This window comes from Diaphorina citri, unplaced genomic scaffold (assembly GCF_000475195.1).
Source record: "Diaphorina citri unplaced genomic scaffold, Diaci psyllid genome assembly version 1.1 scaffold1243, whole genome shotgun sequence".
Taxonomy (NCBI): Eukaryota; Metazoa; Arthropoda; class Insecta; order Hemiptera; family Psyllidae; genus Diaphorina; species Diaphorina citri.
In genome coordinates, this window is record NW_007378672.1 from 71,781 (window position 1) to 98,247 (window position 26,467).

General features: G+C 38.4%; 8 protein-coding genes across 10 annotated transcripts in view; 4 read left to right on the plus strand and 4 right to left on the minus strand.

Moving 5' to 3' along the window:
- Positions 1–26,249, plus strand: LOC103514903. Of its 2 annotated transcripts, XM_026827750.1 has the most exons (3): positions 1–543; positions 636–1,475; positions 26,169–26,249. In XM_026827750.1, exons 1-2 carry the CDS (start codon positions 168–170, stop codon positions 1,442–1,444), a joined length of 1,185 nt encoding a protein of 394 aa, XP_026683551.1. In that variant the 5' UTR covers positions 1–167; the 3' UTR covers positions 1,445–1,475; positions 26,169–26,249. The 2 variants fall into 2 exon arrangements, with proteins under 2 accessions (XP_026683551.1, XP_008478040.1); XM_008479818.3 differs by lacking the exon at positions 26,169–26,249 and having other exon boundaries at positions 636–1,606.
- LOC108253092 (E3 ubiquitin-protein ligase FANCL-like) lies at positions 1,649–4,006 on the minus strand. The gene is made up of 3 exons (XM_017446414.2): positions 3,935–4,006; positions 3,107–3,178; positions 1,649–2,492 (listed from the first exon to the last, which is right to left on the minus strand). The coding sequence occupies exons 1-3, from the start codon at positions 4,004–4,006 to the stop codon at positions 2,457–2,459; spliced, it is 180 nt and encodes a 59-aa protein (XP_017301903.1). The 3' UTR covers positions 1,649–2,456.
- Positions 4,592–6,068, plus strand: LOC103514902. Its single transcript, XM_026827764.1, has 2 exons — positions 4,592–4,854; positions 4,990–6,068. Exons 1-2 carry the CDS (start codon positions 4,593–4,595, stop codon positions 6,066–6,068), a joined length of 1,341 nt encoding a protein of 446 aa, XP_026683565.1. The 5' UTR covers position 4,592.
- Positions 8,584–13,291, minus strand: LOC113469819 (E3 ubiquitin-protein ligase FANCL-like). Its single transcript, XM_026827765.1, has 8 exons — positions 13,094–13,291; positions 12,738–12,857; positions 12,390–12,446; positions 12,038–12,154; positions 11,847–11,969; positions 10,461–10,623; positions 9,732–9,856; positions 8,584–8,763 (listed from the first exon to the last, which is right to left on the minus strand). Exons 1-8 carry the CDS (start codon positions 13,181–13,183, stop codon positions 8,584–8,586), a joined length of 975 nt encoding a protein of 324 aa, XP_026683566.1. The 5' UTR covers positions 13,184–13,291.
- On the minus strand, positions 13,947–15,732 carry LOC108253095 (E3 ubiquitin-protein ligase FANCL-like). Its single transcript, XM_017446418.2, has 3 exons — positions 15,601–15,732; positions 14,857–14,928; positions 13,947–14,073 (listed from the first exon to the last, which is right to left on the minus strand). The coding sequence occupies exons 1-3, from the start codon at positions 15,688–15,690 to the stop codon at positions 14,038–14,040; spliced, it is 198 nt and encodes a 65-aa protein (XP_017301907.1). The 5' UTR covers positions 15,691–15,732; the 3' UTR covers positions 13,947–14,037.
- On the plus strand, positions 16,882–18,582 carry LOC103514913 (39S ribosomal protein L9, mitochondrial). The gene is made up of 3 exons (XM_026827766.1): positions 16,882–16,912; positions 17,307–17,473; positions 18,346–18,582. Exons 1-3 carry the CDS (start codon positions 16,882–16,884, stop codon positions 18,580–18,582), a joined length of 435 nt encoding a protein of 144 aa, XP_026683567.1.
- Positions 20,437–26,467, minus strand: part of LOC113469816 — a 13,137-nt gene continuing 7,106 nt past the window's right edge. Inside the window, exons 2-3 of the mRNA XM_026827751.1 lie at positions 21,295–21,465; positions 20,437–20,703 (exon numbers count right to left, since the gene is read on the minus strand). Of these exons, the coding sequence (XP_026683552.1) occupies positions 20,459–20,703; positions 21,295–21,465 (416 nt within the window). The 3' untranslated portion in view covers positions 20,437–20,458. The remainder of the gene's footprint in view (positions 20,704–21,294; positions 21,466–26,467) is intronic.
- Positions 22,897–26,434, plus strand: LOC103514901. 2 transcript variants are annotated; one of them, XM_026827747.1, is made up of 6 exons: positions 22,897–25,081; positions 25,193–25,252; positions 25,366–25,612; positions 25,702–25,803; positions 25,876–25,918; positions 26,248–26,434. In XM_026827747.1, exons 1-6 carry the CDS (start codon positions 23,250–23,252, stop codon positions 26,328–26,330), a joined length of 2,367 nt encoding a protein of 788 aa, XP_026683548.1. In that variant the 5' UTR covers positions 22,897–23,249; the 3' UTR covers positions 26,331–26,434. The 2 variants fall into 2 exon arrangements, with proteins under 2 accessions (XP_026683548.1, XP_026683549.1); XM_026827748.1 differs by lacking the exons at positions 25,193–25,252; positions 25,366–25,612; positions 25,702–25,803; positions 25,876–25,918; positions 26,248–26,434 and having other exon boundaries at positions 22,897–24,014; positions 24,391–24,505.

The following is a 26,467-nucleotide window of genomic DNA, read 5'->3' on the forward strand; positions in this document are numbered from 1 at the left end:
CAGATCCTATTAGACAGATCACAAAACGACATGACGAAAGCCCTAGGAAATTTCTCAAACTAAAGTCTAGTGGTAAAATTGTTAAAAAACCAGAAGGGAATAATCGAAATTACATCCTATTCACAGGGCGCAAAATATTCGTTGACAACATTAACATTATAAAGCGTATGAACTGGAACTGCCGAATAGTATTGAAACCCATCCGATTCCAAGCAACGACCAACAAACATCTGAATTATAGGAGTGAAATTATTGAACAAATGTATCATGACAAATTTGATCAAAATAGACACGAGAATGAATTGTATAGAGCAAACTCCTTTCATACATACGCGAAGAAACTCGTAACAGTTCTAAGTTGTATGCAACCTAACGAAAGCATCTTTAGCCAACCGGAAAATTACGAGAGCATCGAGAGAAATCTGGAAGTCACCCCAGATATAAAACAAAATGAACTTGAAAAATTAGCCAAAGAAAACCTAGATACATTGGTCAGCAATGCTGAAAGCAGTAGTGCGAGTACAAAACATGGAGCCGAACTAGGTATGATGAAAAATTAGCCAAAGAAAACCTAGATACATTGGTCAACAATGCTGAAAGCAGTAGTGCGAGTACAAAACATGGAGCCGAACTAGGTATCATAACTCGAAGCAGACTGAACCTAGATAAAGAAACTGAATCCAGCACACAATATAATATCTACAGAGATAACTCCAGTCAGTTTCAAGTGGAACAATCAGGTAGGACTTCTAAGGAAAATAATGAAGAACATTCAGGGGGCTTAAAACAGTCAAGCACTATCACTAAAATATCTACAAGATCTTCGTCCCAAAAGGATAAAACTGTCCAAACAAGACAACTTTATCCTATTGGGACAAGGTCTATTCACTCACCAAATCCATCTCATAGGTACAACACTAGAAAGAGAGTCAATTCCAACAGACACCAACCTCCTTATCACACACGAAAATCAGGAATACATAACTTGAAATTTTGCGAAAGTAGTCCTAAATTTCAATCGGACAGAAATTCCTCATCAACCTTTCCAACTAACCCCGAACTCCAGTGTACAGTAAGAGAAGATTTGGAGTATACAAGGAAAGTTAGAGCGGTGAGGTATTTACACCTAGAGCCCAAGCAACTAGTAGAGGCAACTGACGTTAAAACTAAAGACGATCCTGTGATAGAAACTATTCCACACACGAAGAAGAGTAAACTGTATCGTCTGCCTTTGCATTTGTTATTAGAGCTGGAGACATTGAACTTGTCTCAGAAAACTAGGAATAAAAACACGTTAGGTGTTCCATCAAGCAAAATGGTCGTGTTACGAACGTCAAGAATAAACCGATTACAGTCTGCATGTATCAGTAGACGTGTATCACCTCGTCTTACCCGAACTCATTTGAAGCCACACTCTGCTTATGTACTTAGCCTTACACCTTGAGGTTATGGTTATGTACTGGGTTAGGCTAGACTTACGAATACGAAGGGCTTTCAAACCTTTCTATTCCTACTGTTACTGTGATCTCATATAGGATGACAAAGTATTTTTAGGTCAATAAAAAGAGTTTTTTATTTGTTTGTTTACAAGTCTATAATTTGGTAGTAAAGATTGTTGTTTCTTTTTCGAATAATGATTTTTTTTTTGTACTTTCTAGCTGGGGGGACCTTAAACAGGGAACACCAGCCAGAAATTTGCCTTGCTAAAAAAAATTGCAACGGTGTAAAAGGCATTAACATCAACTCGTAAAAATTTTGTAATCAAAACCAAATGTCAGCCCAAAAGTACCCTAGCACTTATCGAGAGGCTGACGAATAACGCCGACCCCGTCTGAACACGGGAAAAGGCGAAGAAAAAGAACTTTTATCGTATTAGAGGGGTGATTTTGAATCATATTGGCATTATTGGCGGTAGAGTAAAACAGTAACATGATCCAAGTAACACTTTGAATTTTTGTGAAAGGCCTCCTTGTACTTTCTGAATGGAGGAGTTGCAATTGGGAAAATATTTTTAATAAAAAGTCAATTCCTACGTAAAAAGTTCTGAAAAATCCAAATCTGAGGTCAAAACTCCGAAAAAGTAACTTTCAAAGGTCGAAAATTCAATTTTTAATTGCCGTTCTAATGAAAAAGTTCAAAGAGTTGTGACGTCAGATTTCACGTCAAAAATGCGCCAGAAACGCTTGTGCGCACAAACAAAGCGGGACGCCATCGCCTACGGGAGCGTATGCCGTGACGTCAAACTTCACGATTTAACGGTATTTTTTAGATCAATTTATCTCGGTATCTAGAAGTCGTAGAGGAAAAAGAAAAATTCCGTTGGCCCTCATTTTTCCAGCTCTATGACTTTGAAACATCACCCAAGTAAGCGCAACTTATCTCTTCACTCGTCGTTGCTTAGTGTGGGTTACATGAGATCTGTTTGGTGTGACAGGAAGGTTGTATTGGTTTTTGCTTTAATCATCTTCATCTACCAGACGACAGGATATTGTCTGGAAAAAGAAAAAAATTCAAATCAATGCGATCGTCTAAAAATGGACAGCCAACCTAGTTGGCTAGGTCGCGGGTTCAATTCCCGTAACAGATAAAGTTCGTTCTCGGAACTGCTGGCTTTCTCCTATCCTGTCTTCCTTCTCTTTTCCATTTCGGGACGATAAGACCCTAGCAGTTACAGTTAGTTCTTTATAAAAAAAAACACAACTGTCGTTAAGGCCACATAATTTTCCAGAGGCAAATGAAAATGTATGTACAATCTGCGGTGGTTCAAGTTTATTAAGGCCAATCTCCAGATCAGAAATCCACTATTCTACTTGGCCCGAGAATATATGTATGTACATATTTTTCAATCGCTTTTTTGCACTCATGGGGGGACCCCAAAACGAATATTTCCACCCAAAACCCGATTTTGAAAAATCCGACCGATTGCAATACTTTTCGCATCACAGTATAGTGTAAAAGTACTTTTTAGATCACTCCATCATCTGCACAATCAACAGGTTATGAAAGGCAAGTAGAACTAGAACACTTTAATTTCAAGGTAATGTAGTTAAGTGTTTCCACAGTATAGGTTTCCCATACTTGTCAGTAATAGAAAGTAAAAACTTACCATCTTACAGAGAGGACATTTTCCTGTGACCATTCCAAATCCAATATCACTCGTAGGAATTGACTGCAACCACTGGAACAAAATGATTATAAAATAGCACGAATTAATTTAAATATACCCAACCTCAGTGGTGTAGTGGTTAGCGCGGTGGACTTTGGATCTGGAGGTTGTTGGTTCGAGTCCAAGTCAAGTCATAAAATTTAGCGTAGTGTATTAAGCAGGGAACGACATTTGTGACAAGCATTTATGCTTAACGCAATTAAATTCCTATTTAAACCGTACTTGCTAAGTTACTGTACAACGCGACGTAGTGAACAATGTTTTAGCAAAACTGTATTTCAGAAATTCTCTTGAGAAATGAGTTATACCGCGAGTATTTGAAAATTTTATTTCACCTGATAGCTTTTCAAAAAGGTGAGCTTTTTGGCAAATGTGTGCAATTTTACTCATTTTCTGTGATAATTCAGTCTAAATGTATAGGGATTAACTCCATTCTACAACTTCTTGTGCTAAGAAAGGCACAGAATCAAGTATACATTTGTCTGGACTTTGAACATCATGTTTGCAACCAGTAGGATCCCCCTGTTGGGAGGTTTGAGCAAATTCTCCTTATCACCAACTCTTGTTGGTAATAAATTCGCTGTTTTCGAACCCGGGACCTCCGACGTACAAGCCTAGTGTGATACCCAGTCGGCCACGGAGGTTGCGTAGGTACTTTCTAACAAATATTGTTGTTTTATGGAACTGCCAATCTGACGGCATTTTCGGTGATCTTGGACACGGCAAGTAAAGTAAGTATGGAACAGCCTCTTGTCCTCTCCAACTTACCTTTGACAAGCAGACCTCATGATAGAAACTAGCACACTTCTCATTGGAGCAGAGCTTCACTGGTGTTGGCATTAATTTTTAGGAAAACATTGCTCAGAAGCCAATGAAATGCAATTTATTTTTACTGAGGAAGTATAACTCTTGCTCATGTCACATACTCTCTGTAACACTTATGTATTATCTGATTCCAGTCAACTTATATTCTACAAAGGATTAATGAATTGTTATTTTTACTGAGGAAGTAAAACTCTTGCTCATGTCACATACTCTCTGTAACACTTATGTATTATCTGATTCCAGTCAACTTATATTCTACAAAGGATTAATGAATTGCCCAAAATCTATCCACGTCAGAGAAAGAAGCCACGTATCACTCGTCGGCATTATATATATGAAGTTGTACAAGATCCTAAAATGAAATTTTTGAAACAAAAAGATTTGCAAGTCCTTCTGGTTCAATATGTTGAAGGTGAGTGAAAAAAAAAAAAAATGGACTGTAAAATGAAAAGAAAACTTGGACACCGGACAAAACCAGCACGAAACACAAAGAAAAATATCGCGATCGCGGAACCTACAAGGAACACAAAGACAAATATCGTGAACGATAATGCTGCGAACTTAAGGACCAAAAGAATTGTCAAGCCTATAAACATGTAAAATGAAAAGAAAACTTGGACACCGGACAAAACCAGCACGAAACACAAAGAAAAATATCGCGAGCGCGGAACCTACAAGGAACACAAAGACAAATATCGTGAACGATAATGCTGCGAACTTAAGGACCAAAAGAATTGTCAAGCCTATAAACTTAGAAGATTTTGTGTATACGTACACAAAGCCTAACCGAGTTACACGAAAACATACACCTGCAGATCCTATTAGACAGATCACAAAACGACATGACCAAAGCCCTAGGAAATTTCTCAAACTAAAGTCTAGTGGTAAAATTGTTAAAAAACTAGAAGGGAATAATCGAAATTACATCCTATTCACAGGGCGCAAAATATTCGTTGACAACATTAACATTATAAAGCGTATGAACTGGAACCGGAAATTTCTCAAACTAAAGTCTAGTGGTAAAATTGTTAAAAAACCAGAAGGGAATAATCGAAATTACATCTTATTCACAGGGCGCAAAATATTCGTTGACAACATTAACATTATAAAGCGTATGAACTGGAACTGCCGAATAGTATTGAAACCCATCCGATTCCAAGCAACGACCAACAAACATCTGAATTATAGGAGTGAAATTATTGAACAAATGTATCATGACAAATTTGATCAAAATAGACACGAGAATGAATTGTATAGAGCAAACTCCTTTCATACATACGCGAAGAAACTCGTAACGGTTCTAAGTTGTATCCAACCTAACGAAAGCATCTTTAACCAACCGGAAAATTACGAGAGCATCGAGAGAAATCTAGAAGTCACCCCAGATATAAAACAAAATGAACTTGATGAAAAATTAGCCAAAGAAAACCTAGATACATTGGTCAGCAATGCTGAAAGCAGTAGTGCGAGTACAAAACATGGAGCCGAACTAGGTATCATAACTCGAAGCAGACTGAACCTAGATAAAGAAACTGAATCCAGCACACAATATAATATCTACAGAGATAACTCCAGTCAGTTTCAAGTGGAACAATCAGGTAGGACTTCTAAGGAAAATAATGAAGAACATTCAGGGGGCTTAAAACAGTCAAGCACTATCACTAAAATATCCACAAGATCTTCGTCCCAAAAGAATAAAACTGTCCAAACAAGACAACTTTATCCTATTGGGACAAGGTCTATTCACTCACCAAATCCATCTCATAGGTACAACACTAGAAAGAGAGTCAATTCCAACAGACACCAACCTCCTTATCACACACGAAAATCAGGAATACATAACTTGAAATTTTGCGAAAGTAGTCCTAAATTTCAATCGGACAGAAATTCCTCATCAACCTTTCCAACTAACCCCGAACTCCAGTGTACAGTAAGAGAAGATTTGGAGTATACAAGGAAAGTTAGAGCGGTGAGGTATTTACACCTAGAGCCCAAGCAACTAGTAGAGGCAACTGACGTTAAAACTAAAGACGATCCTGTGATAGAATTCAGAAAATTCAAAATTGTGAAATTTTAAAAATTCGCGCCATGAGCTGAACACAGAGGCTTTTTAAAAAATAGAACTTCCTAAAAACGGAAGTCCCACCTGGGGCGGATATCCTAAACAGATAAGGTTCGTTCTCGAAACAAATGACTTTCGCTTTTGGGGTAATAAGACCTCAGTAGTTACAGTTTCCTCTATCATAGAGAATATAGGGAGATGACTCACAAAGTCGAGGAATATTCAATAGAATAGCTCCTTCAGGAGAACCCTGCTACTTAAAAAAAAAGTGCTTTTGATCCAGTAGCTTGGTATGAACCTACTACAGTAAAAAGTCTAGACCAGGGGTTCTCAACCTTTTAGTAAACACGTACCACTTGAAATTTTCAGAGATTTTGACGTACCACCTTATATTTATATATGGCTAGCAAGGTGGAGGTTGCAAGATCGAGACCCACTTATGACATTTTTTTAGTTTCTTATCAATTATTTTGATTAATTATAGTCTTAAAACCCCACCATTCAACATTTTTTATTGTTATTATTAATATAATTTTTAGGTCAATAAAAAGAGTTTTTTATTTATTTGTTTACAAGTCTATAATTTGGTAGCAAAGATTGTTGTTTCTTTTTCGAATAAAGATGATTTTTTTTGTACTTTCCAGCTGGGGGGGACTTTAAACAGGGAGAACACCAGCCTGAAATTCGCCTTGCTAAAAAAAAATTGCAACGGTGTAAAAGGCATTAACATCAACTCGTAAAAATTTTGTAACCAAAACCAAATGTCAACCCAAAAGTACCCTAGCACTAATCGAGAGGCTGACGAATAACGCCGAGCCCGTCTGAACACGGGAAAAGGCGAAGAAAAAGAACTTTTATCGTATTAGAGGGGTGATTTTGATTCATATTGGCATTATTGGCGGTAGTAAAACAGTAACATGATCCAAGTAACACTTTGAATTTTTACTTTCTATTACTACAGTATAGCGGAGCTATACTAGTAATGAAAGTATTGCAATCGGTCTAAATTTTCAAAATCGGGAAATGGAAAATAGGATCGGAGAGTTCAACACACAGTCCTGTCAGAATCCAATGTCAAGTGACAATGTGTCTGGTGAAGAAATTGAAGGGCAAAGCAAAAACTTGGAGCCAATGGAAAGAATGTCTAGTGAAGAAATTGAAGGTCAAAGCAAAAACTTACAGCCAATGGAAAGAATGTCTAGTGAAGAAATTGAAGGGCTAAGCAAAAACTTACAGCCAATGGGAAGAATGTCTAGTGAAGAAATTGAAGGGCTAAGCAAAAACTTAGAGCTAATGGAAAGTAATCGTACTGAATTACGAAAAACAGGAAAGAAAATCGTGGTCACTGACAAACGGGTCACAAGGAGTGCTGCTAGAATCATCGGCAAGATTAGCAGTAACATGGTCCGAAGGGCAAAGCAAAAACTTAGAGCCAATGGAAAGAATGTCTAGTGAAAAAATTGAAGGGCAAAGCAAAAACTTACAGCCAATGGAAAGAATGTCTAGTGAAGAAATTGAAGGGCTAAGCAAAAACTTACACCCAATGGAAAGAATGTCTAGTGAAGAAATTGAAGGGCTACGCAAAAACTTACACCCAATGGAAAGAATGTCTAGTGAAGAAATTGAAGGGCTACGCAAAAACTTACAGCCAATGGGAAGAATGTCTAGTGAAGAAATTGAAGGGCAAAGCAAAAACTTACAGCTACTGGAAAGTAATCGTACTGAATTACGAAAAACAGGAAAGAAAATCGTGAGAAAGAATGTCTAGTGAAGAAATTGAAGGGCAAAGCAAAAACTTACAGCCAATGGAAAGTATGTCTAGTGAAGAAATTGAAGGGCAAAGCAAAAACTTAGATTCAATGGAAAGAATGTCTAGTGACGAAATTGAAGGGCAAAGCAAAAACTTAGAGCTAATGGAAAGTAATCGTACTGAATTACAAAAAACAGGAAAGAAAATCGTGGTCACTGACAAACGGGTCACAAGGAGTGCTGCTAGAATCATCGGCAAGATTAGCAGTAACATGGTCCCTAGCGCTTACAAGGTAGACGCGCTACTCTCTAAGCTGGCGTCGGTACTTTAGCTTTTTTTTTTCAACAGTAAATGGTGTCTTCCAATTAAATTGATTCCAAGGGCAAGGTAAAGTTAGACCCTGAAGGCATGTGTTGTGTTCCAATCCACTGTACCCCGTACTAGGACGTACCTGAATTTATTGAACATTACCTGAGTACTTTCAAGACGAGAATGGAGATCGGGAAATTCTCTAGAGCTTACAAGACAGACGCGCTACCCTCCACGCTAACTTGGCTGGCATGAAAACGGAGGATTTATCATCCCGAAAACAAACCTTATCTGTTTAGGATAAAATCCGCCCCGAGCGGGAATCGGACCCGCGACCTAAAGCTCACAAGGTAGATGCCCTACTCTCTAAGCTGGCGTCGGTACTTTAGACTTATTCATTACATTTTTTTTTTTTAATAGTAAGTAAATGGTGTCTTCCAATTAAATTCATCCCAAGGGCAAAAGGTAAACTTAAACCCTGAAGGTATGTGTTGTGTTCGAATCCACTGTACCCCGTACTAGGACGTACCTGAATTTATTGAACATTACCTGAGTACTTTCAAGACGAGAATGGAGATCGGGAAATTCTTCTATGTCCAAAACTCGTACTAGGTTCTCTATGATGTTCAGGTCTTCGTCCCAGCCTGTTTCCTGAAGCACAAATGAGATTTTTTTTAAAATAAGTTTCCATTTATATTTCATCGACAAAAAACTCAGAACATACATTTTTCATATAAATGGTATACCCACCCGTATAAGCAGAGCTTGTGCCACGGATGGGGAGAGTGCCACGGATGGGGAGAGTGCCACGGATGGGGAAAAGGGATTAGAATACACCTTGTTCATCTTTCTGGTATAGGACTGAAAAGTATCTTTACCCCCACCGTCTAATCAAGGTCTCATATATTTTGACATATGTACTATGGGGAACACAGATTACATATGTGTTAAATGGAATAAGATCTAATATTGAATTAATTTGTACAGATTTTTATAGAGTCTATGAACACTTAAAGATTGATTAATTGGTTCTCTGAATGCATTCCGTAGCCTGTTCCAAGAAAGTATGGACTAATGAAAGTCACTAAGAATAGACCTTGTTCATCTTGCTGTTATAGGACTGAAAAGTATCTTTACCCCCGCCGTCTAATCAAGGTCTCATATATTTTGACATATGTACTATGGGGAACACAGATTACACATGTGTTAAATGGAATAAGATCTAACATTGAATTAAATTGTACAGATTTTTATAGACTCTATGAACACTTAAAGATTGATTAATTGGTTCTCTGAATGCATTCAGTAGCTTGTTTCAAGAAAGTATGGACTAATGAAAGTCACTAGGGTAGCGCAGCCATCTTGTAAACAAAAGTACCTTACTGTATGTAAATTATTATGATCACTTTACACTTGTAACTTGTATTGTTCCTTACTTTCGTAAAGGGCTGCCCAAGCTTTGCTCAGTCAAAATTTAGGGTTGTATTATTATGTTATTACATACCTACATATTTATTACAGACATGTATGTATTTATACTTTTTTTTTCACTTTTAGGCCCTGATCTTGTCTTTTTATTTTTGGACCTAGAGATATTCATTGCTTGATTTTCAACTCACTTTCATGTTAAATTCGAGGGTGGTTTTAATGGCAGCCACCGAGGTTTCCTCTCCTACCACTTCTATGTTAGGACATGAATACACATCGTAAGGATTAAGCTTGACTTCTATGGCTACACTGTCACCTAAAACAGGGTTCAATCAGAGAGAATATTAGACGCCAGCCTAGTTAGCTTGGAGGGAAGCGCGCCTGCCTTGTAAGCGCTAGGCCGTGGATTCGATTCCCGCCCGGGGCGGATTTTACCCTGAAGGGATAATGTTCGTTCTCGGAACGGCTGGCTTTCTTCTATCTTGTCTTCCTTCTCTCTTCGATTTCGGGACAATAATACCTTTGCCTGCCTTGTAAGCGCTAGACCGTGGATTCGATTCCCGCCCGGGGCGGATTTTATCCTGAAGGGATAATGTTCGTTCTCGGAACGGCTGGCTTTCTTCTATCTTGTCTTCCTTCTCTCTTCGATTTCGGGACAATAATACCTTAGCAGTTACAGTTCCCCCTATCAAATCTGAAAAAAGAAGAAGATTAAGAAAGAAAAAAAAAAAAAAAATAGACTTAGGTACTAACCATTGCACGAGTATATGTTTGTAACTCACTGAATCCTATTCGAAGTAAAACTCACTCAGTCCTATTTTCCTCTGAGTATGTTGAAGAAGAAGAAAAAAAAAGACTTACTAACCATTGCACGAGTATATGTTTGTAACTCACTGAATCCTATTCGAAGTAAAACTCACTCAGTCCTATTTTCCTCTGAGTATGTTTCCTAGTGGGGTTTGCAGGCTCCAGTACTGTGGTTTGCTCATCCAGTAGATCACACATGAAAAATAAAGCCTGCAAATCATTGATCCTCTGACAGAACTGTCTGTATATGCTGCTCACTGGTTTGAATTTGTTCGCCTGCAGAAAAATGAGTGGAAAATTAGAATGAGAATGAAAAGATGAATAATGAATAAAGCTTGTCTAGAAAATAGAAAGTTCACTTGCTTCCAACTAACCCCGAACTCCAGTGTACAGTAAGAGAAGATTTGGAGTATGCAAGGAAAGTTAGAGCGGTGAGGTATTTACACCTAGTGCCCAAGCAACTAGTAGAGGCAACTGACGTTAAAACTAAAGACGATCCTGTTGCCTGCAGAAAAATGAGTGGAAAATTAGAATGAGAATGAAAAGATGAATAAAGCTTGTCTAGAAAATAGAATAAAACTAGTTCACTTGGATAGTAGTGCGAGGGCGAGATCCAGGATTTTGTCAAGGGGCTACCTTCTAGGTCTAGGCGCTAAGTCGTGGCTTGGATTCCCACCTGGGATAGTAGCGTGAGGGCGAGATCCAGGATTTTGTCAAGGGGCTACCTTCTAGGTCTAGGCGCTAAGTCGTGGCTTGGATTTCCACCTGGGGCGGATATCCTAAACAGATAAGGTTCGTTCTCGAAACAAATGACTTTTGCTTTTGGGGTAATAAGACCTCAGTAGTTACAGTTTCCTCTATCATAGAGAATATAGGGAGATGACTCACTAAGTCGAGGAATATTCAATAGAATAGCTCCTTCAGGAGAACCCTGCTACTTAAAAAAAAGTGCTTTTGACCCAGTAGCTTGGTATGAACCTACCACAGTAAAAAGTCTAGACCCACCTCGGAAAACGTGTGTGCTATTTCCGGGCTGGCGTATGCAATAGAATAGAAAACACCCTTTATCCCAGTAAAAAGTCTTCTCGACGTAGGCTTGGTGTCTTGGATTTTTAACTACCTTCGAAAAGAAATCTAATTGAATTTTGCCACCTAAAAGAGAAATACACAGAATTGTGTGAGATATGTGCTTTTGACCCAGTAGCTTGGTATGAACCTACCACAGTAAAAAGTCTAGACCCACCTCGGAAAACGTGTGTGCTATTTCCTCAGGCAAGTCCATGTCCAAATAGTTCCCCCGTTCAGAGTCCGCTTGAATTGTGTGAGATATTATTGTAGAACGAAATTCATTTCATTTTAAACTAACGTTTATCACATTGTTGATAATTTTATTGTATTATTCGCCCCCCTCCACCCCCCGGGGGCTTCGCGTGTTCGCTACGCGGGGTTGCGTATACGGTCGCGCTGCGCGCTCCCGAGAACCTCTGGTCTAGACTCACCTCGGAAAACGTGTGTGCTATTTCCTCGGGCAAGTCCATGTCCAAATAGTTCCCCCGTTCAGAGTCCACTTGAATTGAGAGGCTATGAGAGCGATCAGCATTATCCACGTACACCAAGCTCACGTGACTCATATCGCTTGAATTGAGAGGCTATGAGAGCGATCAGCATTATCCACGTACACCAAGCTCATGTGACTCATATCATCAGACAAGTCTGTTATGTTCTCTCGAATGGTTTCAAGATCTTTGTACAGGAGATATTTAGCATTGAAATCCGGCAATGATGCAGATGTATTGGAATTATTTGCCTGTAAAACAGACAAATTATGAACAATCAAAGAAAAAGACAGTAATAATATGCACTGGAAAAAACATATTTATGGCTAGCCAAACTGATTACCTAATTAATTCAACAATTCATTAAGGTATTGAAAAAAAGGAGGTAAAAATGGTAAAATAGAGCTAATATGGGAAATAAAATGGAAGATAAATGAGGTAGGAGTAGGAGTAGTAGGACTCACATTGGGTGAAAAAGTTACTTACTATAAATTTCACAAGGTTGTCCAAAAGTTTGTTCAACTTTGAAGGTTTCAATTTCAGCTGGAAAAAAAAGAACACAATGAAATAATTCCAAAATTTATGTTTTAATTTGGTCAGACCCCGTGGGGCTTCTGTAGACTTGTAGGAAGGGGTCCCATGTTTATATTCACTGGCATACATCCCCCTGGAGTGGGATGCCAGTACTTAAGTAAGCTGAAGAAAATAAGAAATAGGTACTAGATGGATAGAGGTGTGGGGTCTTAGTCCACGATTCCTAGGTATGTCCTACCAGAAATAGATCATCCCAGGACCACACATGCATTATTTTATGGGTGACAAACACTTACCTACCTTATTCAACATTGAACTATAATTTACAGGCACTGCATTCACAGCATTATCAAATTCCAGAGTTGCATTTTTGGTGTATGGAAATTCTGGACACTGGATGCAAATCTTGTAGTCATTATTCTGAGGAATAAACAGAAAAGTAAAAATGGAAATGATACAGGAAATATTCAATACAATGGTTACCTACCAACTATATCCAGTTGTGTACCTAGTCATCATGCTCAATACTTCTTATTGATACCAATTTTATCAAATCCACTCACCACAATGTTGATGTAGCCTTGCCACATTGTGAAGGGATATAGTCATCATGCTCAATACTTCTTATTGATACCAATTTTATCAAATCCACTCACCACAATGTTGATGTAGCCTTGCCACGTTGTAAAGTTATGATTTGGTATCAACAGAGGATACCTTTTCAGCATTGATAGTTTCACTGACATGATATGATCACCAATAAAAGAGAGTAGGTACGTATACGTAAAAGTACTTTTTATAATTTTATATCACTCCATCATCAGCACAATCAACAGGTTATGAAAGGCAGGTAGAACTAGAACACTTTAATTTCAAGGTAATGTAGTTAAAAGTAGGTACATAAAAGTACTTTTTAGGTCACTCCATCATCTGCACAATCAACAGGTTATGAAAGGCAAGTAGAACTAGAACACTTTAATTTCAAGGTAATGTAGTTAAGTGTTTCATTGCTTATGTCTAATGACAGTTGAAGCTTAAGGTACTGGAGCAATAATGCAATAAGCATCAAAGCTTAGCTTATCATTCTTATCAATAATTCTAATCAACTCTCAACTCGTTCGTTACCAGTTCAAAAAATTCAAAATTGTGAAATTTTAAAAATTCGCGCCATGAGCTGAACACAGAGGCTTTTTAAAAAATAGAACTTCCTAAAAACGGAAGACAAAAACCTCTGTGCTGTGAAAACCGCGAGTATTTGAAAAATTTATTTCACCTGATAGCTTTTCAAAAGGTGAGCTTTTTGGCAAATGTGTGCAATTTTACTCATTTTCTGTGATAATTCAGTCTAAATGTATAGGGATTGACTCCATTCTACACCTTCTTGTGCTAAGAAAGGCACAGAATCAAGTATACATTTGTCAGGACTTTGAACATCATGTTTGCAACCAGTAGGATCCCCCTGTTGGGAGGTTTGAGCAAATTCTCCTTATCACCAACTCTTGTTGGTAATGAATTCAATTACTATCCACCCTCGTCGTTGCTTAGTGTGGGTTACATGAGATCTGTTTGGTATGACAGGAAGGTTGTATTGGTTTTTGCTTTAATCATCTTCATCTACCAGACGACAGGTGATTGTCTGGAAAAAGAAAAAATTCAAATCAACGCGATCGTCTAAAAATGGACAGCCCACCTAGTTGGCTAGGTCGCGGGTTCAATTCCCGTAACAGATAAAGTTCGTTCTCGGAACGGCTGGCTTTCTCCTATCCTGTCTTCCTTCTCTTTTCGATTTCGGGACGATAAGACCTTAGGAGTTTTCAATTTTTTTTTTTTAAAAACCCAAAAAAAAAAAAAAAAAAAAACACACACACAACTGTCGTTAAGGCCACATAATTTTCCAGAGGTAATTTTTGTTATTTGTATTTATTAAAGACATAATTTTCCAGAGGTAAATTAAAATGTATGTACAATCTGCGGTGGTTCAAGTTTAAACTTTTAAGGCCAACCTCCAGATCAGAAATCCACTATTCTACTTGGCCCGAGAATTTTTTTTTTTTTGCACTCATGGAGGGACCCCAAAACGAATATTTCCACCCACAACTTAAAGTTTTAAGTTTTAAGGCCAACCTCCAGATCAGAAATCCACTATTCTACTTGGCCTGAGAATATACATACTTTTCAATCGCTTTTTTGCACTCATGGGGGGGACCCCAAAACGAATATTTCCACCCAAAAGCCGATTTGAAAAATCCGACCGATTGCAATACTTTTCGCATCACAGTATAGGTTTCCTATACTTGTCAGTAATAGAAAGTAAAAACTTACCATCTTACAGAGAGGACATTTTCCTGTGACCATTCCAAATCCAAGACAGTACCTATAGGTTTCCTATACTTGTCAGTAATAGAAAGTAAAAACTTACCATCTTACAGAGAGGACATTTTCCTGTGACCATTCCAAATCCAATATCACTCGTAGGAATTGACTGCAACCACTGGAACAAAATGATTATAAATTAGCACGAATTAATTTAAATATACCCAACCTCAGTGGTGTAGTGGTTAGCGCGGTGGACTTTGGATCTGGAGGTTGGTGGTTCAAGTCCAAGTCAAGTCATAAAATTTAGCGTAGTGTATTAAGCGGGGAACGACATTTGTGACAAGCATTTATGCTTAACGCAATTAAATTCCTATTTAAATATAACGTACTTGCTAAGTTACTGTACAACGCGACGTAGTGAACAATGTTTTAGCAAAACTGCATTTCAGAAATTCTCTTGAGAAATGAGTTACTCAAGGCTGTCCAGGAGTCGATTCCGGCGCGAACGACCTGAAAGCGCCGAATTCGGGAAATGAGTTACTCAAGGCTGTCCAGGAGTCGATTCCGGCGCGAACGACCTTAAAGCGCCGAATTCGGGAGGGAAAAAACGAGTCAATTATTTTCTCGAGTCAATGGGAAGGTGTTAAACTCTAAATTCGCTGTTTTCGAACCCGGGAGCTCCGGCGTACAAGCCTAGTGTGATACCCACTCGGCCACGGAGGTTGCGTAGGTACTTTCTAACAAATATTGTTGTTTTATGGAACAGCCAATCTGACGGCATTTTCGGTGATCTTGGACACAACAAGTAAAGTAAGTATGGAACAACCTCTTGTCCTCTCCAACTTACCTTTGACAAGCAGACCTCATGATAGAAACTAGCACACTTCTCATTGGAGCAGAGCTTCACTGGTGTTTCCATGGTGACGGCATGTCTCATAGATAAACAAATGCTACACTCGCCTTCACCCAACTGTGCCTGAAAAAATAATAATAGGTACTTGAAATTAGAAAGTTGTTTATTTATTTGCACTCCAAGCAACAAGGCCATGTGTGGAAGAAATGGGAACTAAAAAAAGGCTGAAGTTTGATACGGGGAACTGTAACAACGGAGGTCTTATCCCCTCGAAAGTGAAGAGAGAAGGAAGACAGGATAAGAGAAAGCCAGCCGTTCCGTGGACAAACCTCATCCGTTCAGGATAAAATCCGCCCGAGCGGGAATCGAACCCGCGATCTAGAGCTTTGGATTTTAAGGAGAACATGTCTTCTTGGATTTTACTCTCAACTTACGTAAAAAAAAGAAGATAATGGCTGCCTATTTTAGTTCAAGTTCTGCTTGGGTCAACAACATGCTGCTAACTAATATTTCAGAGCAGAACTGGCAAGTAAAATAAGTATGGAACAGCCTCTTGTCCTCTCCAACTTACCTTAGACAAGCAGACCTCATGATAGAAACTAGCACACTTCTCATTGGAGCAGAGCTTCACTGGTGTTTCCATGGTGACGGCATGTCTCATAGATAAACAAATGCTACACTCGCCTTCACCCAACTGTGCCTGAAAAAATAATAATAGGAAAAAAAATGGATTTTAAGGAGAACATGTCTTCTTGGATTTTACTCTCAACTTACGTAAAAAAAAAGAAGATAATGGCTGCCTATTTTAGTTCAAGTTCTGCTTGGGTCAACAACATGCTGCTAACTAATATTTCAGAGCAGAACTGTTGGGACAATAAAAAGGGACTAATTGAAATCCCAACAAAAAGCAAGATTGCATAGTCTGCCATGATATTAGAGTTGTCCTCACATGCAAATAATACTGATCAAAGAGAAGATGATCTCATTCCTGAAGAAGTCCAAGTGGCTTGAGCTGCTATGAAGCAACCAAAACTAGAGTGGTGTATATAAACTTTGTGGTGATTAGTACCTCTTAAAAATAATAAAATATAGATGGACATGCAAATAATAATCCCTTCATCATTTCAGGTCTTGGCAAAGCTGGTGACATTGTGACAGTGAATCCTAACTTTGCCTACAACAATTTGCTCTTACTCGCATGATGACTAAAAAAAGTCACATAAAATACGGCTTAGGCTGGCACAAATAAGAATACTATTTTTTCACCTTGTCCACATGATCTCCCTACTGAGTCAGACATCTAACTGTTAGTATGATTGAACAACTTGTTCTACGCTGACAGTCAAACAAAAGCATTACCTTATACTTATAGATGACTTACCTATCCAGAAAGAGTAACGTATGTTGGCTGGGATTTCGCATGGCCTCCTCCAGATTGTTGGGACAATAAAAAGGGACTAATTGAAATCCCAACAAAAAGTGAGATTGCATAGTCTTTCATGATATTAGAGTTTGTCCTCACATGCAAATAATACTGATTAAAAGAAGATTATCTCATTCCTGAAGAAGTCCAAGTGGCTTGAGCTGCTATGAAGCAACCAAAACTAGAGTGGTGCATATAAACTTTGTGGTGATGAGTACCTCTTAAAAATAATAAAATATAGATGGACATGCAAACAATAATCCCTTCATCATTTCAGGTCTTGGCAAAGCTGGTGACATTGTGACAGTGAATCCTAACTTTGCCTACAACAATTTGCTCTTACCAAAACTGGCCATCTATGCATCTCCTGAGAATCTAGCCAATGCTAATCTGTACAAAAAGTCAGCTGAAGAAGAGGTCTACAGTTCAAAAACATCTAAAACGGTTAGTAGATTAGATTGACATTTAGTTTTGTAGCTAATCACCCTTTGATATTTGTTAACCATACTGAAAGTTGCTCAACTCAGTAAATCAGTAATTCATTAAACACTATTATTATTTTAATAGGTTTGATAGAGGGAACTTTAACTGCTAAGATCTTATCATCCCAAAAGCTAAGAGAGAAGGAAAACAGGATACATATTATTATTTTAATAGGTTTGATAGAGGGAACTTTAACTGCTAAGATCTTATCATCCCAAAAGCTAAGAGAGAAGGAAGACAGGATAGAAGAAAACCAGGTTTTCCAAGAATGAATATTATTTGCTCAAGATGAAATCCACCCTGGGTGGGAATTAAACCCATGACCTAGCAATTATAAGGCAGATGTGCTAACCTCCAAGCTAACTAGGCTGGCCATTATTGTCAAGATGTCATTTTTCCACAAGTTTATCACTTTTTATGTTATGTTTATTATTATTTTTATTACTCTCCTTATCCTATAGGAAGGAAAGTAATATTTGCATCAATATTATTGTTTTATTGGTTTTGAGGGAACTTTAACTGCTAAGATCTTATCATCCCAAAAGCTAAGAGAGAAGGAAAACAGGATAGAAGAAAACCAGATTTTCCAAGAATGAATATTATCTGCTCAAGATGAAATCCACCCTGGGTGGGAATTGAACCCATGACCTAGCAATTATAAGGCAGATATGCTAACCTCCAAGCTAACTAGGCTGGCCATTATATCTTTTCCACAAGTTTATCACTTTTTCTGTTATGTTTATTATTATTTTTATTACTCTCCTTATCCTATAGGAAGGAAAGTAATATTTGCATCAATATTATTGTTTTATTGGTTTTGTTCACATTTCCAGTTGATGAGATTACTGCCGTATCACACAATCCCTGTGGTCCTCAATCAAGATACACAATGGACCATTGAGCCTTGGCATATTAAAACCTCGGCCAGGAAAATTGGCATCCATATTCTCAATGAGGGAGGTATTGAGATACCAGGACCTCCCATCCAGGGTCCAGATGCCAACCTTCATGGCAAAGACTTCATAGTTATTCTGACGGTATGTTTTAATACTTTGAACAAACTGTTCTGAGGGTCTCAGAGGTTAAGGTAGTTTGACCCCCCCCCCCCATCTCCAACAACAACAAGAACACCACCAACACCGAAACCACCACCAACAACACCGACGAAGACACCAACACCACCACCGACAACAACACCGACACAAACACCAATAACACAGTATGTACAAACCTCTACTGATGTCATTAATCCAGAGGGCTGCCTGTTTGCTCTTGAGGTCATCATCTTGAGTGGTCACTTCTACAAGTAACTTCATCAAATCTAGAAGTAGGTGGTGTTTATTCAGCATGTTCAGGATTGGGGTCCATGCTGATAAGAGTTCTGAGCGTGGAAATTTGTTGTCTGTAATATAAAAAGGAATTTTAATTGATTTAATTCAACTCAATTTTCATTGTGTCATTTAATATATTAAACATTGTACAGCCACCCTAGTTAGCTTGGGAGTAGCGCGCCTGCCATGTAAGCACTAGACCGCGGGTTCGATTCCCGCCCGGGGCGGATTTTATCCTAATGGGATAATGTTCGTTCTCGGAACGGCTGGATTTCTCATATCCTGTCTTTATAATCTGGGACGCGGACCAAGAGAACGACCCTGGGGAAACCCACCAGACAGATGGTACAAAAACTTGAGAAAGACAGTGTTGATTGAATTCATCTTACATGAAATAAAGAAAAGTAATAGAGAACCCTTCAGAATTATGTACTTGATATATTTGAATTCACACAAGGTCATATTGAAAAACTCGAAGATATCAAATGCTCTTCAGAAATCAATCAATCAATTTAGATCATATTTATCTAAACCCTTCAATTAATTTATGAGCAAAATCTCCTTTATTTTCATAAGGAATTGGTCTCTTAAAGTTTAGTTTCTATAACTTGTTTTTAATTAAACCTTTTTATGTTTCTTTGGAAAGTCTTTGGAAGTAACCATCAACTTACCATACAGGTTTGAAGACGAGTGTGTCTCTCGGAAACATCCTTCCGCAGTTTCTCCCAGTGCTGCTGAATCTTGTCCAGATCTCTCTGCTGACTCCTGGCCTCATTCCGCTGCTGCTGTTGATAGGAATTACGGGCCAGCAACTCGCGGCCTTTGTTGAGCAGCATGATAACTTCGTGCTCCTTGCTGAGGACGTCTTTGTAGATGGGCTGAAAGGGTGAATTAGTAGGAGTTGGATTAGTTTCAAATTAGTTGGTTGGATTGAATTAATTAGTTCTCGTAATTATTTGGTTTGAAAAATGACATAATGGTCAATCTCAAGCATTAGATAACAACATAATTAGGTAGTTGGTTGACCTAATTTATCACTGAAGACCTTAATAGTTATTCAGTTGGTTAATCTACATAATTTTTACTGATGAAAAGATCTGGACCAGCGGAATTTGCTAAACGATTTTTGAGCTCCAATTTAAATGAAGAAAAACCCCTCTTCTTTATCTTCTTCCTAGCCTTTTCTTATTTAAATAGGGTCGGCGTTTCTTACCAGTCTCTTCCAGGCAGCCCTATTGTGTACCTCATATCCTGTTGAATTTTTCTCACTAAGGGGGAAAATAAAAAAGAAAGGAAAAACCCCTTATTTGAACTTTTTTTCTGGTTGGAAGTAAAATATTCAGCAATATCTTACCTCATGATGATCCAGTTGCTGCTGCAGAATTTCCCGATCAGCAGATACCAATAATCTTTCAGACAGGGCACCCAGGTTCTCACTGAGCCAGCCCAAGGTCTGTGCACACGTGGCTTCAAATTGACGGCCATCCCTGCAAAAGAAAATCACGATTAGTTTTGTGAATAAAAGGGAATGAGTTCGTAACTGTTAGTATGATGGAACAACTTGTTCTAAGCTGACAGTCTAACTAAAGCATTACCTTATACTCTTCTAGATGACTTACCTATCCAGAAAGAGCAACGTATGTTGGCTGGGATTTTGCATGGCCTCCTCCAGAACCTCTTTGAACTCGCTCGGATGAGGCAGTTTGCCTTTGAGTACAATGGCGTGCTTGAGCTTGGTGTAGGTCGAGTCGGCTACTTTGACTATCAGCTCGAACTGCTGCTTGACAGACAGCTCCGTGCCTATGTTACGCTTCATAAGGTCCAACTTGATGTGAAGACAGCGCTCCAGCTTCGAAAACCCTGAAGGAATAATAGAAAGTAAGTAAACCTTGAAAAATCGCAAAGTAAAAAAAAAGCAAAGGAACTAAGAAAAAGTAAACCCTGATAGTAGCAAAGTAAGCAAGAATGCTTTCCTTCCTATAGGACAAGGACCAGACAGCGCTCCAGCTTGGAAAACCCTGAAGGAATAATAGAAAGTAAACCTTGAAAAAAGTAAAAAAAAGCAAAGTAACTAAGAAAAAGTAAACCCTGATAATGGGAAAGTAAGCAAGAATGCTTTCCTTCCTATAGGACAAGGACCAGTGTCTTGCTGTGGGACTATTAAAGATCAGAGCAGCCAAACTCTAACCAGCCTGGCTAGCTGGAGGTTACAAAGGGTTTATCATACTTCAAAGGAGAAGCACAGGTCCTCATGATAGTTGACTACGGTTCGGGACAAGTCATGTAATCTTGGCTAGAGACCATCAACCCGCCTCAGTGCAGCTACATCGCTACAACAACAACAAGAACACCACCAACACCGAAACCACCAACAACAACACCGACGAAGACACCAACACCACCACCACCACCGACACCAACAACAACACCAACAACACAGTATGTACAAACCTCTACTGATGTCATTAATCCAGAGGGCTGCCTGTTTGCTCTTGAGGTCGTCATCTTGAGTGGTCACTTCTACAAGTAACTTCATCAAATCTAGAAGTAGGTGATGTTTGTTCAGCATGTTCAGGATTGGGGTCCATGCTGATAAGAGTTCTGAGCGTGGAAATTTGTTGTCTGTAATATAAAAAGGAAATTTGTTTATTATTTTTACTTATTTTTTCAGGAGCTTTGTAAAGAGTTTTTTGTTGAATCCTGTGAATGGTAAATTATGTTGACTGAAATTATAATACAATTATTCTAAATTTAAATGATATTTATCACTATTGTGTACTTTCCTATTTGATTTAAAAATTTCAGATGACAACTTTAGGTATGCATGTTAAAATAGAAGGAAAAAAGCTGTCAAGTGACTTATGCGGAGAAATATTGTCTTCTTCCCATGACTGTAAATTTTAAATAATAAAACTTGTCTCTCAAGAGTCTCAAGCTGAGTCTCACTAAAACAAACATCTTCTGAATCTGTCTGTAAATACAAATGTAAATGGATCTGATACTTCTCAGCGAAAAGTAGCTTTAACCCTGCCTGTAAATAATGAAACAAAAACTAACCTAATACCGAAGCAATTTGGCAATCATTGACGTGTTGCAATGTGTGCTGTGTTCACTATGTTACAGGCTGTGGAGGACATGCCTATCAGCAATACACGACCCTAATGAATCCCCTCAGATAAACAAATACTCCCCAGCAATACACGACCATAATGAATCCCCTCAGATAAACAAAAACTCCCCAGCAATACACGACCATACTGAATCCCCTCTAAATTCAGGTAAACTAACTCAATTTACTGAAAAGCTACACTACCTTGGAAACTAACTCAACTCTAAACTCATTGAAAAGCAACACGAACTTGGATTCCATCTCAAGAACCGTATGAATGCGTCCCAAAGTGTTGTAGATTTTCTGGAAAACATATTGGGGACAAAAACCGTCCAGAGCTCCCGATACAATGACCTATTTGAATGAATTGGGGAAACTAACTCAACTCTAAACTCATTGAAAAGCAACACGAACTTGGATTCCATCTCAAGAACCGTAAGAATGCGACCCAAAGTGTTGTAGATTTTCTGGAAAACATATTGGGGACAAAAACCGTCCAGATCACCCGATACAATGACCTATTTGAATGAATTGGACCCAAAGTGTTGTAGATTTTCTGGAAAACATAATGGGGACAAAATCCGTCCAGATCTCCCGATACAATGACCTATTTGAATGAATTGGGGACAAACATGGAGCTTAACAAGATTAACAGTTGAAAATGAAATGTAAAAAGAGGGGAGGAAAATCCACATACCTATCAGTCGAAAAATTACCCAACACAGCAGTATCATCGTTCTCAAATCTCAACGCAAACGTATCATTATGGATTCTGGGGCAGACAGCAGCTTGGAGCAAATCTATTAGGCCCAACACAGCAGTATCATCGTTCTCAAATCTCAACGCAAAAGTATCATTATGGATTCTGGGGCAGACAGCAGCTTGGAGCAAATCTATTAGCCCATTAAATATTATGGTATAAATTTGAACTTATTTTGCACAGCAGTATCATCGTTCTCAAATCTCAACGCAAACGTATCATTATGGATTCTGGGGCAGACAGCAGCTTGGAGCAAATCTATTAGCCCATTAAATATTATGGTATAAATTTGAACCTATTTTGGAGAAGAAAAATTATTGTCTTTCTTAAATTTTAACTCACTGAAATCATTTTTTTCGCTTTATCCTAGGTAGGTTAGTGAAATCCCTTTCGAAAGATTTTTTTTTTTTTGATGAAAACTATTTATACATAGATATTTTGAATAACACATATTAGGTACCTATTTATTTAATTTTATTTGGTGATCAAAGTTTTTCATTGGAATCGTCAATTTTAGAAACCCATGAAGGAACCATCATGAGTACCAAAAGCAATATAGTCCGTATAGAAATACCCACAAGCTCTTCCATCTTCATTAGATCTAATACTAACCGCGAAACTGTCGTCACCATTCAACACGACAATGAAGAGAATAATGTTGTTATCATTGCATCACCTGAGAGATATAAAAATAAGATCGGAGAGTCCAACACACAGTCCTGTCAGAATCCAATGTCAAGTGAAAATGTGTCTAGTGAAGAAATTGAAGGGCAAAGCAAAAACTTACAGCCAATGGAAAGTATGTCTAGTGAAGAAATTGAAGGGCAAAGCAAAAACTTAGATTCAATGGAAAGAATGTCTAGTGACGAAATTGAAGGGCAAAGCAAAAACTTAGAGCTAATGGAAAGTAATCGTACTGAATTACAAAAAACAGGAAAGAAAATCGTGGTCACTGACAAACGGGTCACAAGGAGTGCTGCTAGAATCATCGGCAAGATTAGCAGTAACATGGTCCTCAGGTCTGGCACTAAACTATCCAAATGTGACCAATATAAAGTTAGAAATGGTTTGAGAAAACATGCATCAAAAGAGATCTTGAGCACCAACAGGAACGTAGGCAAAGAATACACACCATTGGTAACGAAAGAAAGAGAAGACAAGTTAAACACGACCAACAGCAGGAATATTGACGGTGAAATCAAGGAGAATAAATTGAGAAAGCTTCCAATCAGACCAGGAACTCGAGTAATCATAACCAGAACTATGGCTCGTATTATCACACGCAGACAAGCTCGTTCTAAGGTAAGTGAAATCATAGGCAAACGCAAGGTAGCATGTAAAATGAAAAGAAAACTTGGACACCGGACAAAACCAGCACGAAACACAAAGAAAAATATCGCGAGCGCGGAACCTACAAGGAACACAAAGACAAATATCGTGAACGATAATGCTGCGAACTTAAGGACCAAAAGAATTGTCAAGCCTATAAACTTAGAAGATTTTGTGTATACGTACACAAAGCCTAACCGAGTTACACGAAAACATACACCTGCAGATCCTATTAGACAGATCACAAAACGACATGACCAAAGCCCTAGGAAATTTCTCAAACTAAAGTCTAGTGGTAAAATTGTTAAAAAACTAGAAGGGAATAATCGAAATTACATCCTATTCACAGGGCGCAAAATATTCGTTGACAACATTAACATTATAAAGCGTATGAACTGGAACTGCCGAATAGTATTGAAACCCATCCGATTCCAAGCAACGACCAACAAACATCTGAATTATAGGAGTGAAATTATTGAACAAATGTATCATGACAAATTTGATCAAAATAGACACGAGAATGAATTGTATAGAGCAAACTCCTTTCATACATACGCGAAGAAACTCGTAACAGTTCTAAGTTGTATGCAACCTAACGAAAGCATCTTTAGCCAACCGGAAAATTACGAGAGCATCGAGAGAAATCTGGAAGTCACCCCAGATATAAAACAAAATGAACTTGAAAAATTAGCCAAAGAAAACCTAGATACATTGGTCAGCAATGCTGAAAGCAGTAGTGCGAGTACAAAACATGGAGCCGAACTAGGTATCATAACTCGAAGCAGACTGAACCTAGATAAAGAAACTGAATCCAGCACACAATATAATATCTACAGAGATAACTCCAGTCAGTTTCAAGTGGAACAATCAGGTAGGACTTCTAAGGAAAATAATGAAGAACATTCAGGGGGCTTAAAACAGTCAAGCACTATCACTAAAATATCCACAAGATCTTCGTCCCAAAAGAATAAAACTGTCCAAACAAGACAACTTTATCCTATTGGGACAAGGTCTATTCACTCACCAAATCCATCTCATAGGTACAACACTAGAAATACAAGATCTTCGTCCCAAAAGGATAAAACTGTCCAAACAAGACAACTTTATCCTATTGGGACAAGGTCTATTCACTCACCAAATCCATCTCATAGGTACAACACTAGAAAGAGAGTCAATTCCAACAGACACCAACCTCCTTATCACACACGAAAATCAGGAATACATAACTTGAAATTTTGCGAAAGTAGTCCTAAATTTCAATCGGACAGAAATTCCTCATCAACCCTTGTTCCAACAGACACCAACCTCCTTGTCACACACGAAAATCAGGAATACATAACTTGAAATTTTGCGAAAGTAGTCCTAAATTTCAATCGGACAGAAATTCCTCATCAACTCTTCCAACTAACCCCGAACTCCAGTGTACAGTAAGAGAAGATTTGGAGTATACAAGGAAAGTTAGAGCGGTGAGGTATTTACACCTAGAGCCCAAACAACTAGTAGAGGCAACTGACGTTAAAACTAAAGACGATCCTGTGATAGCACCTATTCCACACACGAAGAAGAGTAAACTGTATCGTCGCAACTAGTAGAGGCAACTGACGTTAAAACTAAAGACGATCCTGTGATAGAAACTATTCCACACACGAAGAAGAGTAAACTGTATCGTCTGCCTTTGCATTTGTTATTAGAGCTGGAGACATTGAACTTGTCTCAGAAAACTAGGAATAAAAACACGTTAGGTGTTCCATCAAGCAAAATGGTCGTGTTGACATTGAACCTGTCTCAGAAAACTAGGAATAAAAACACGTTAGGTGTTCCATCAAGCAAAATGGTCGTGTTGCGAACGTCAAGAATAAACCATTTACAGTCTGCATGTATCAGTAGACGTGTATCACCTCGTCTTACCCGAACTCATTTGAAGCCACACTCTGCCTATGTACTTAGCCTTATATAGTAGTGCGAGGGCGAGATCCAGGATTTTGTCAAGGGGCTACCTTCTAGGTCTAGGCGCTGTCGTGCCTTGGATTCCCACCTGGGGCGGATATCCTAAACAGATAAGGTTCGTTCTCGAAACAAATGACTTTTGCTTTTGGGGTAATAAGACCTCAGTAGTTACAGCTAGACTTACGAATACGAAGGGCTTTCAAACCTTTCTATTTCTACTGTTACTGTGATCTCATATAGGATGACAAAGTATTTTTAGGTATCAGTAGACGTGTATCACCTCGTCTTACCCGAACTCATTTGAAGCCACACTCTGCTTATGTTCTTAGCCTTACACCTTGAGGTTATGGTTATGTACTGGGTTAGGCTAGACTTACGAATACGAAGGGCTTTCATTTCAAACCTTTCTATTTCTACTGTTACTGTGATCTCATATAGGATGACAAAGTATTTTTTGGTCAATAAAAAGAGTTTTTTTT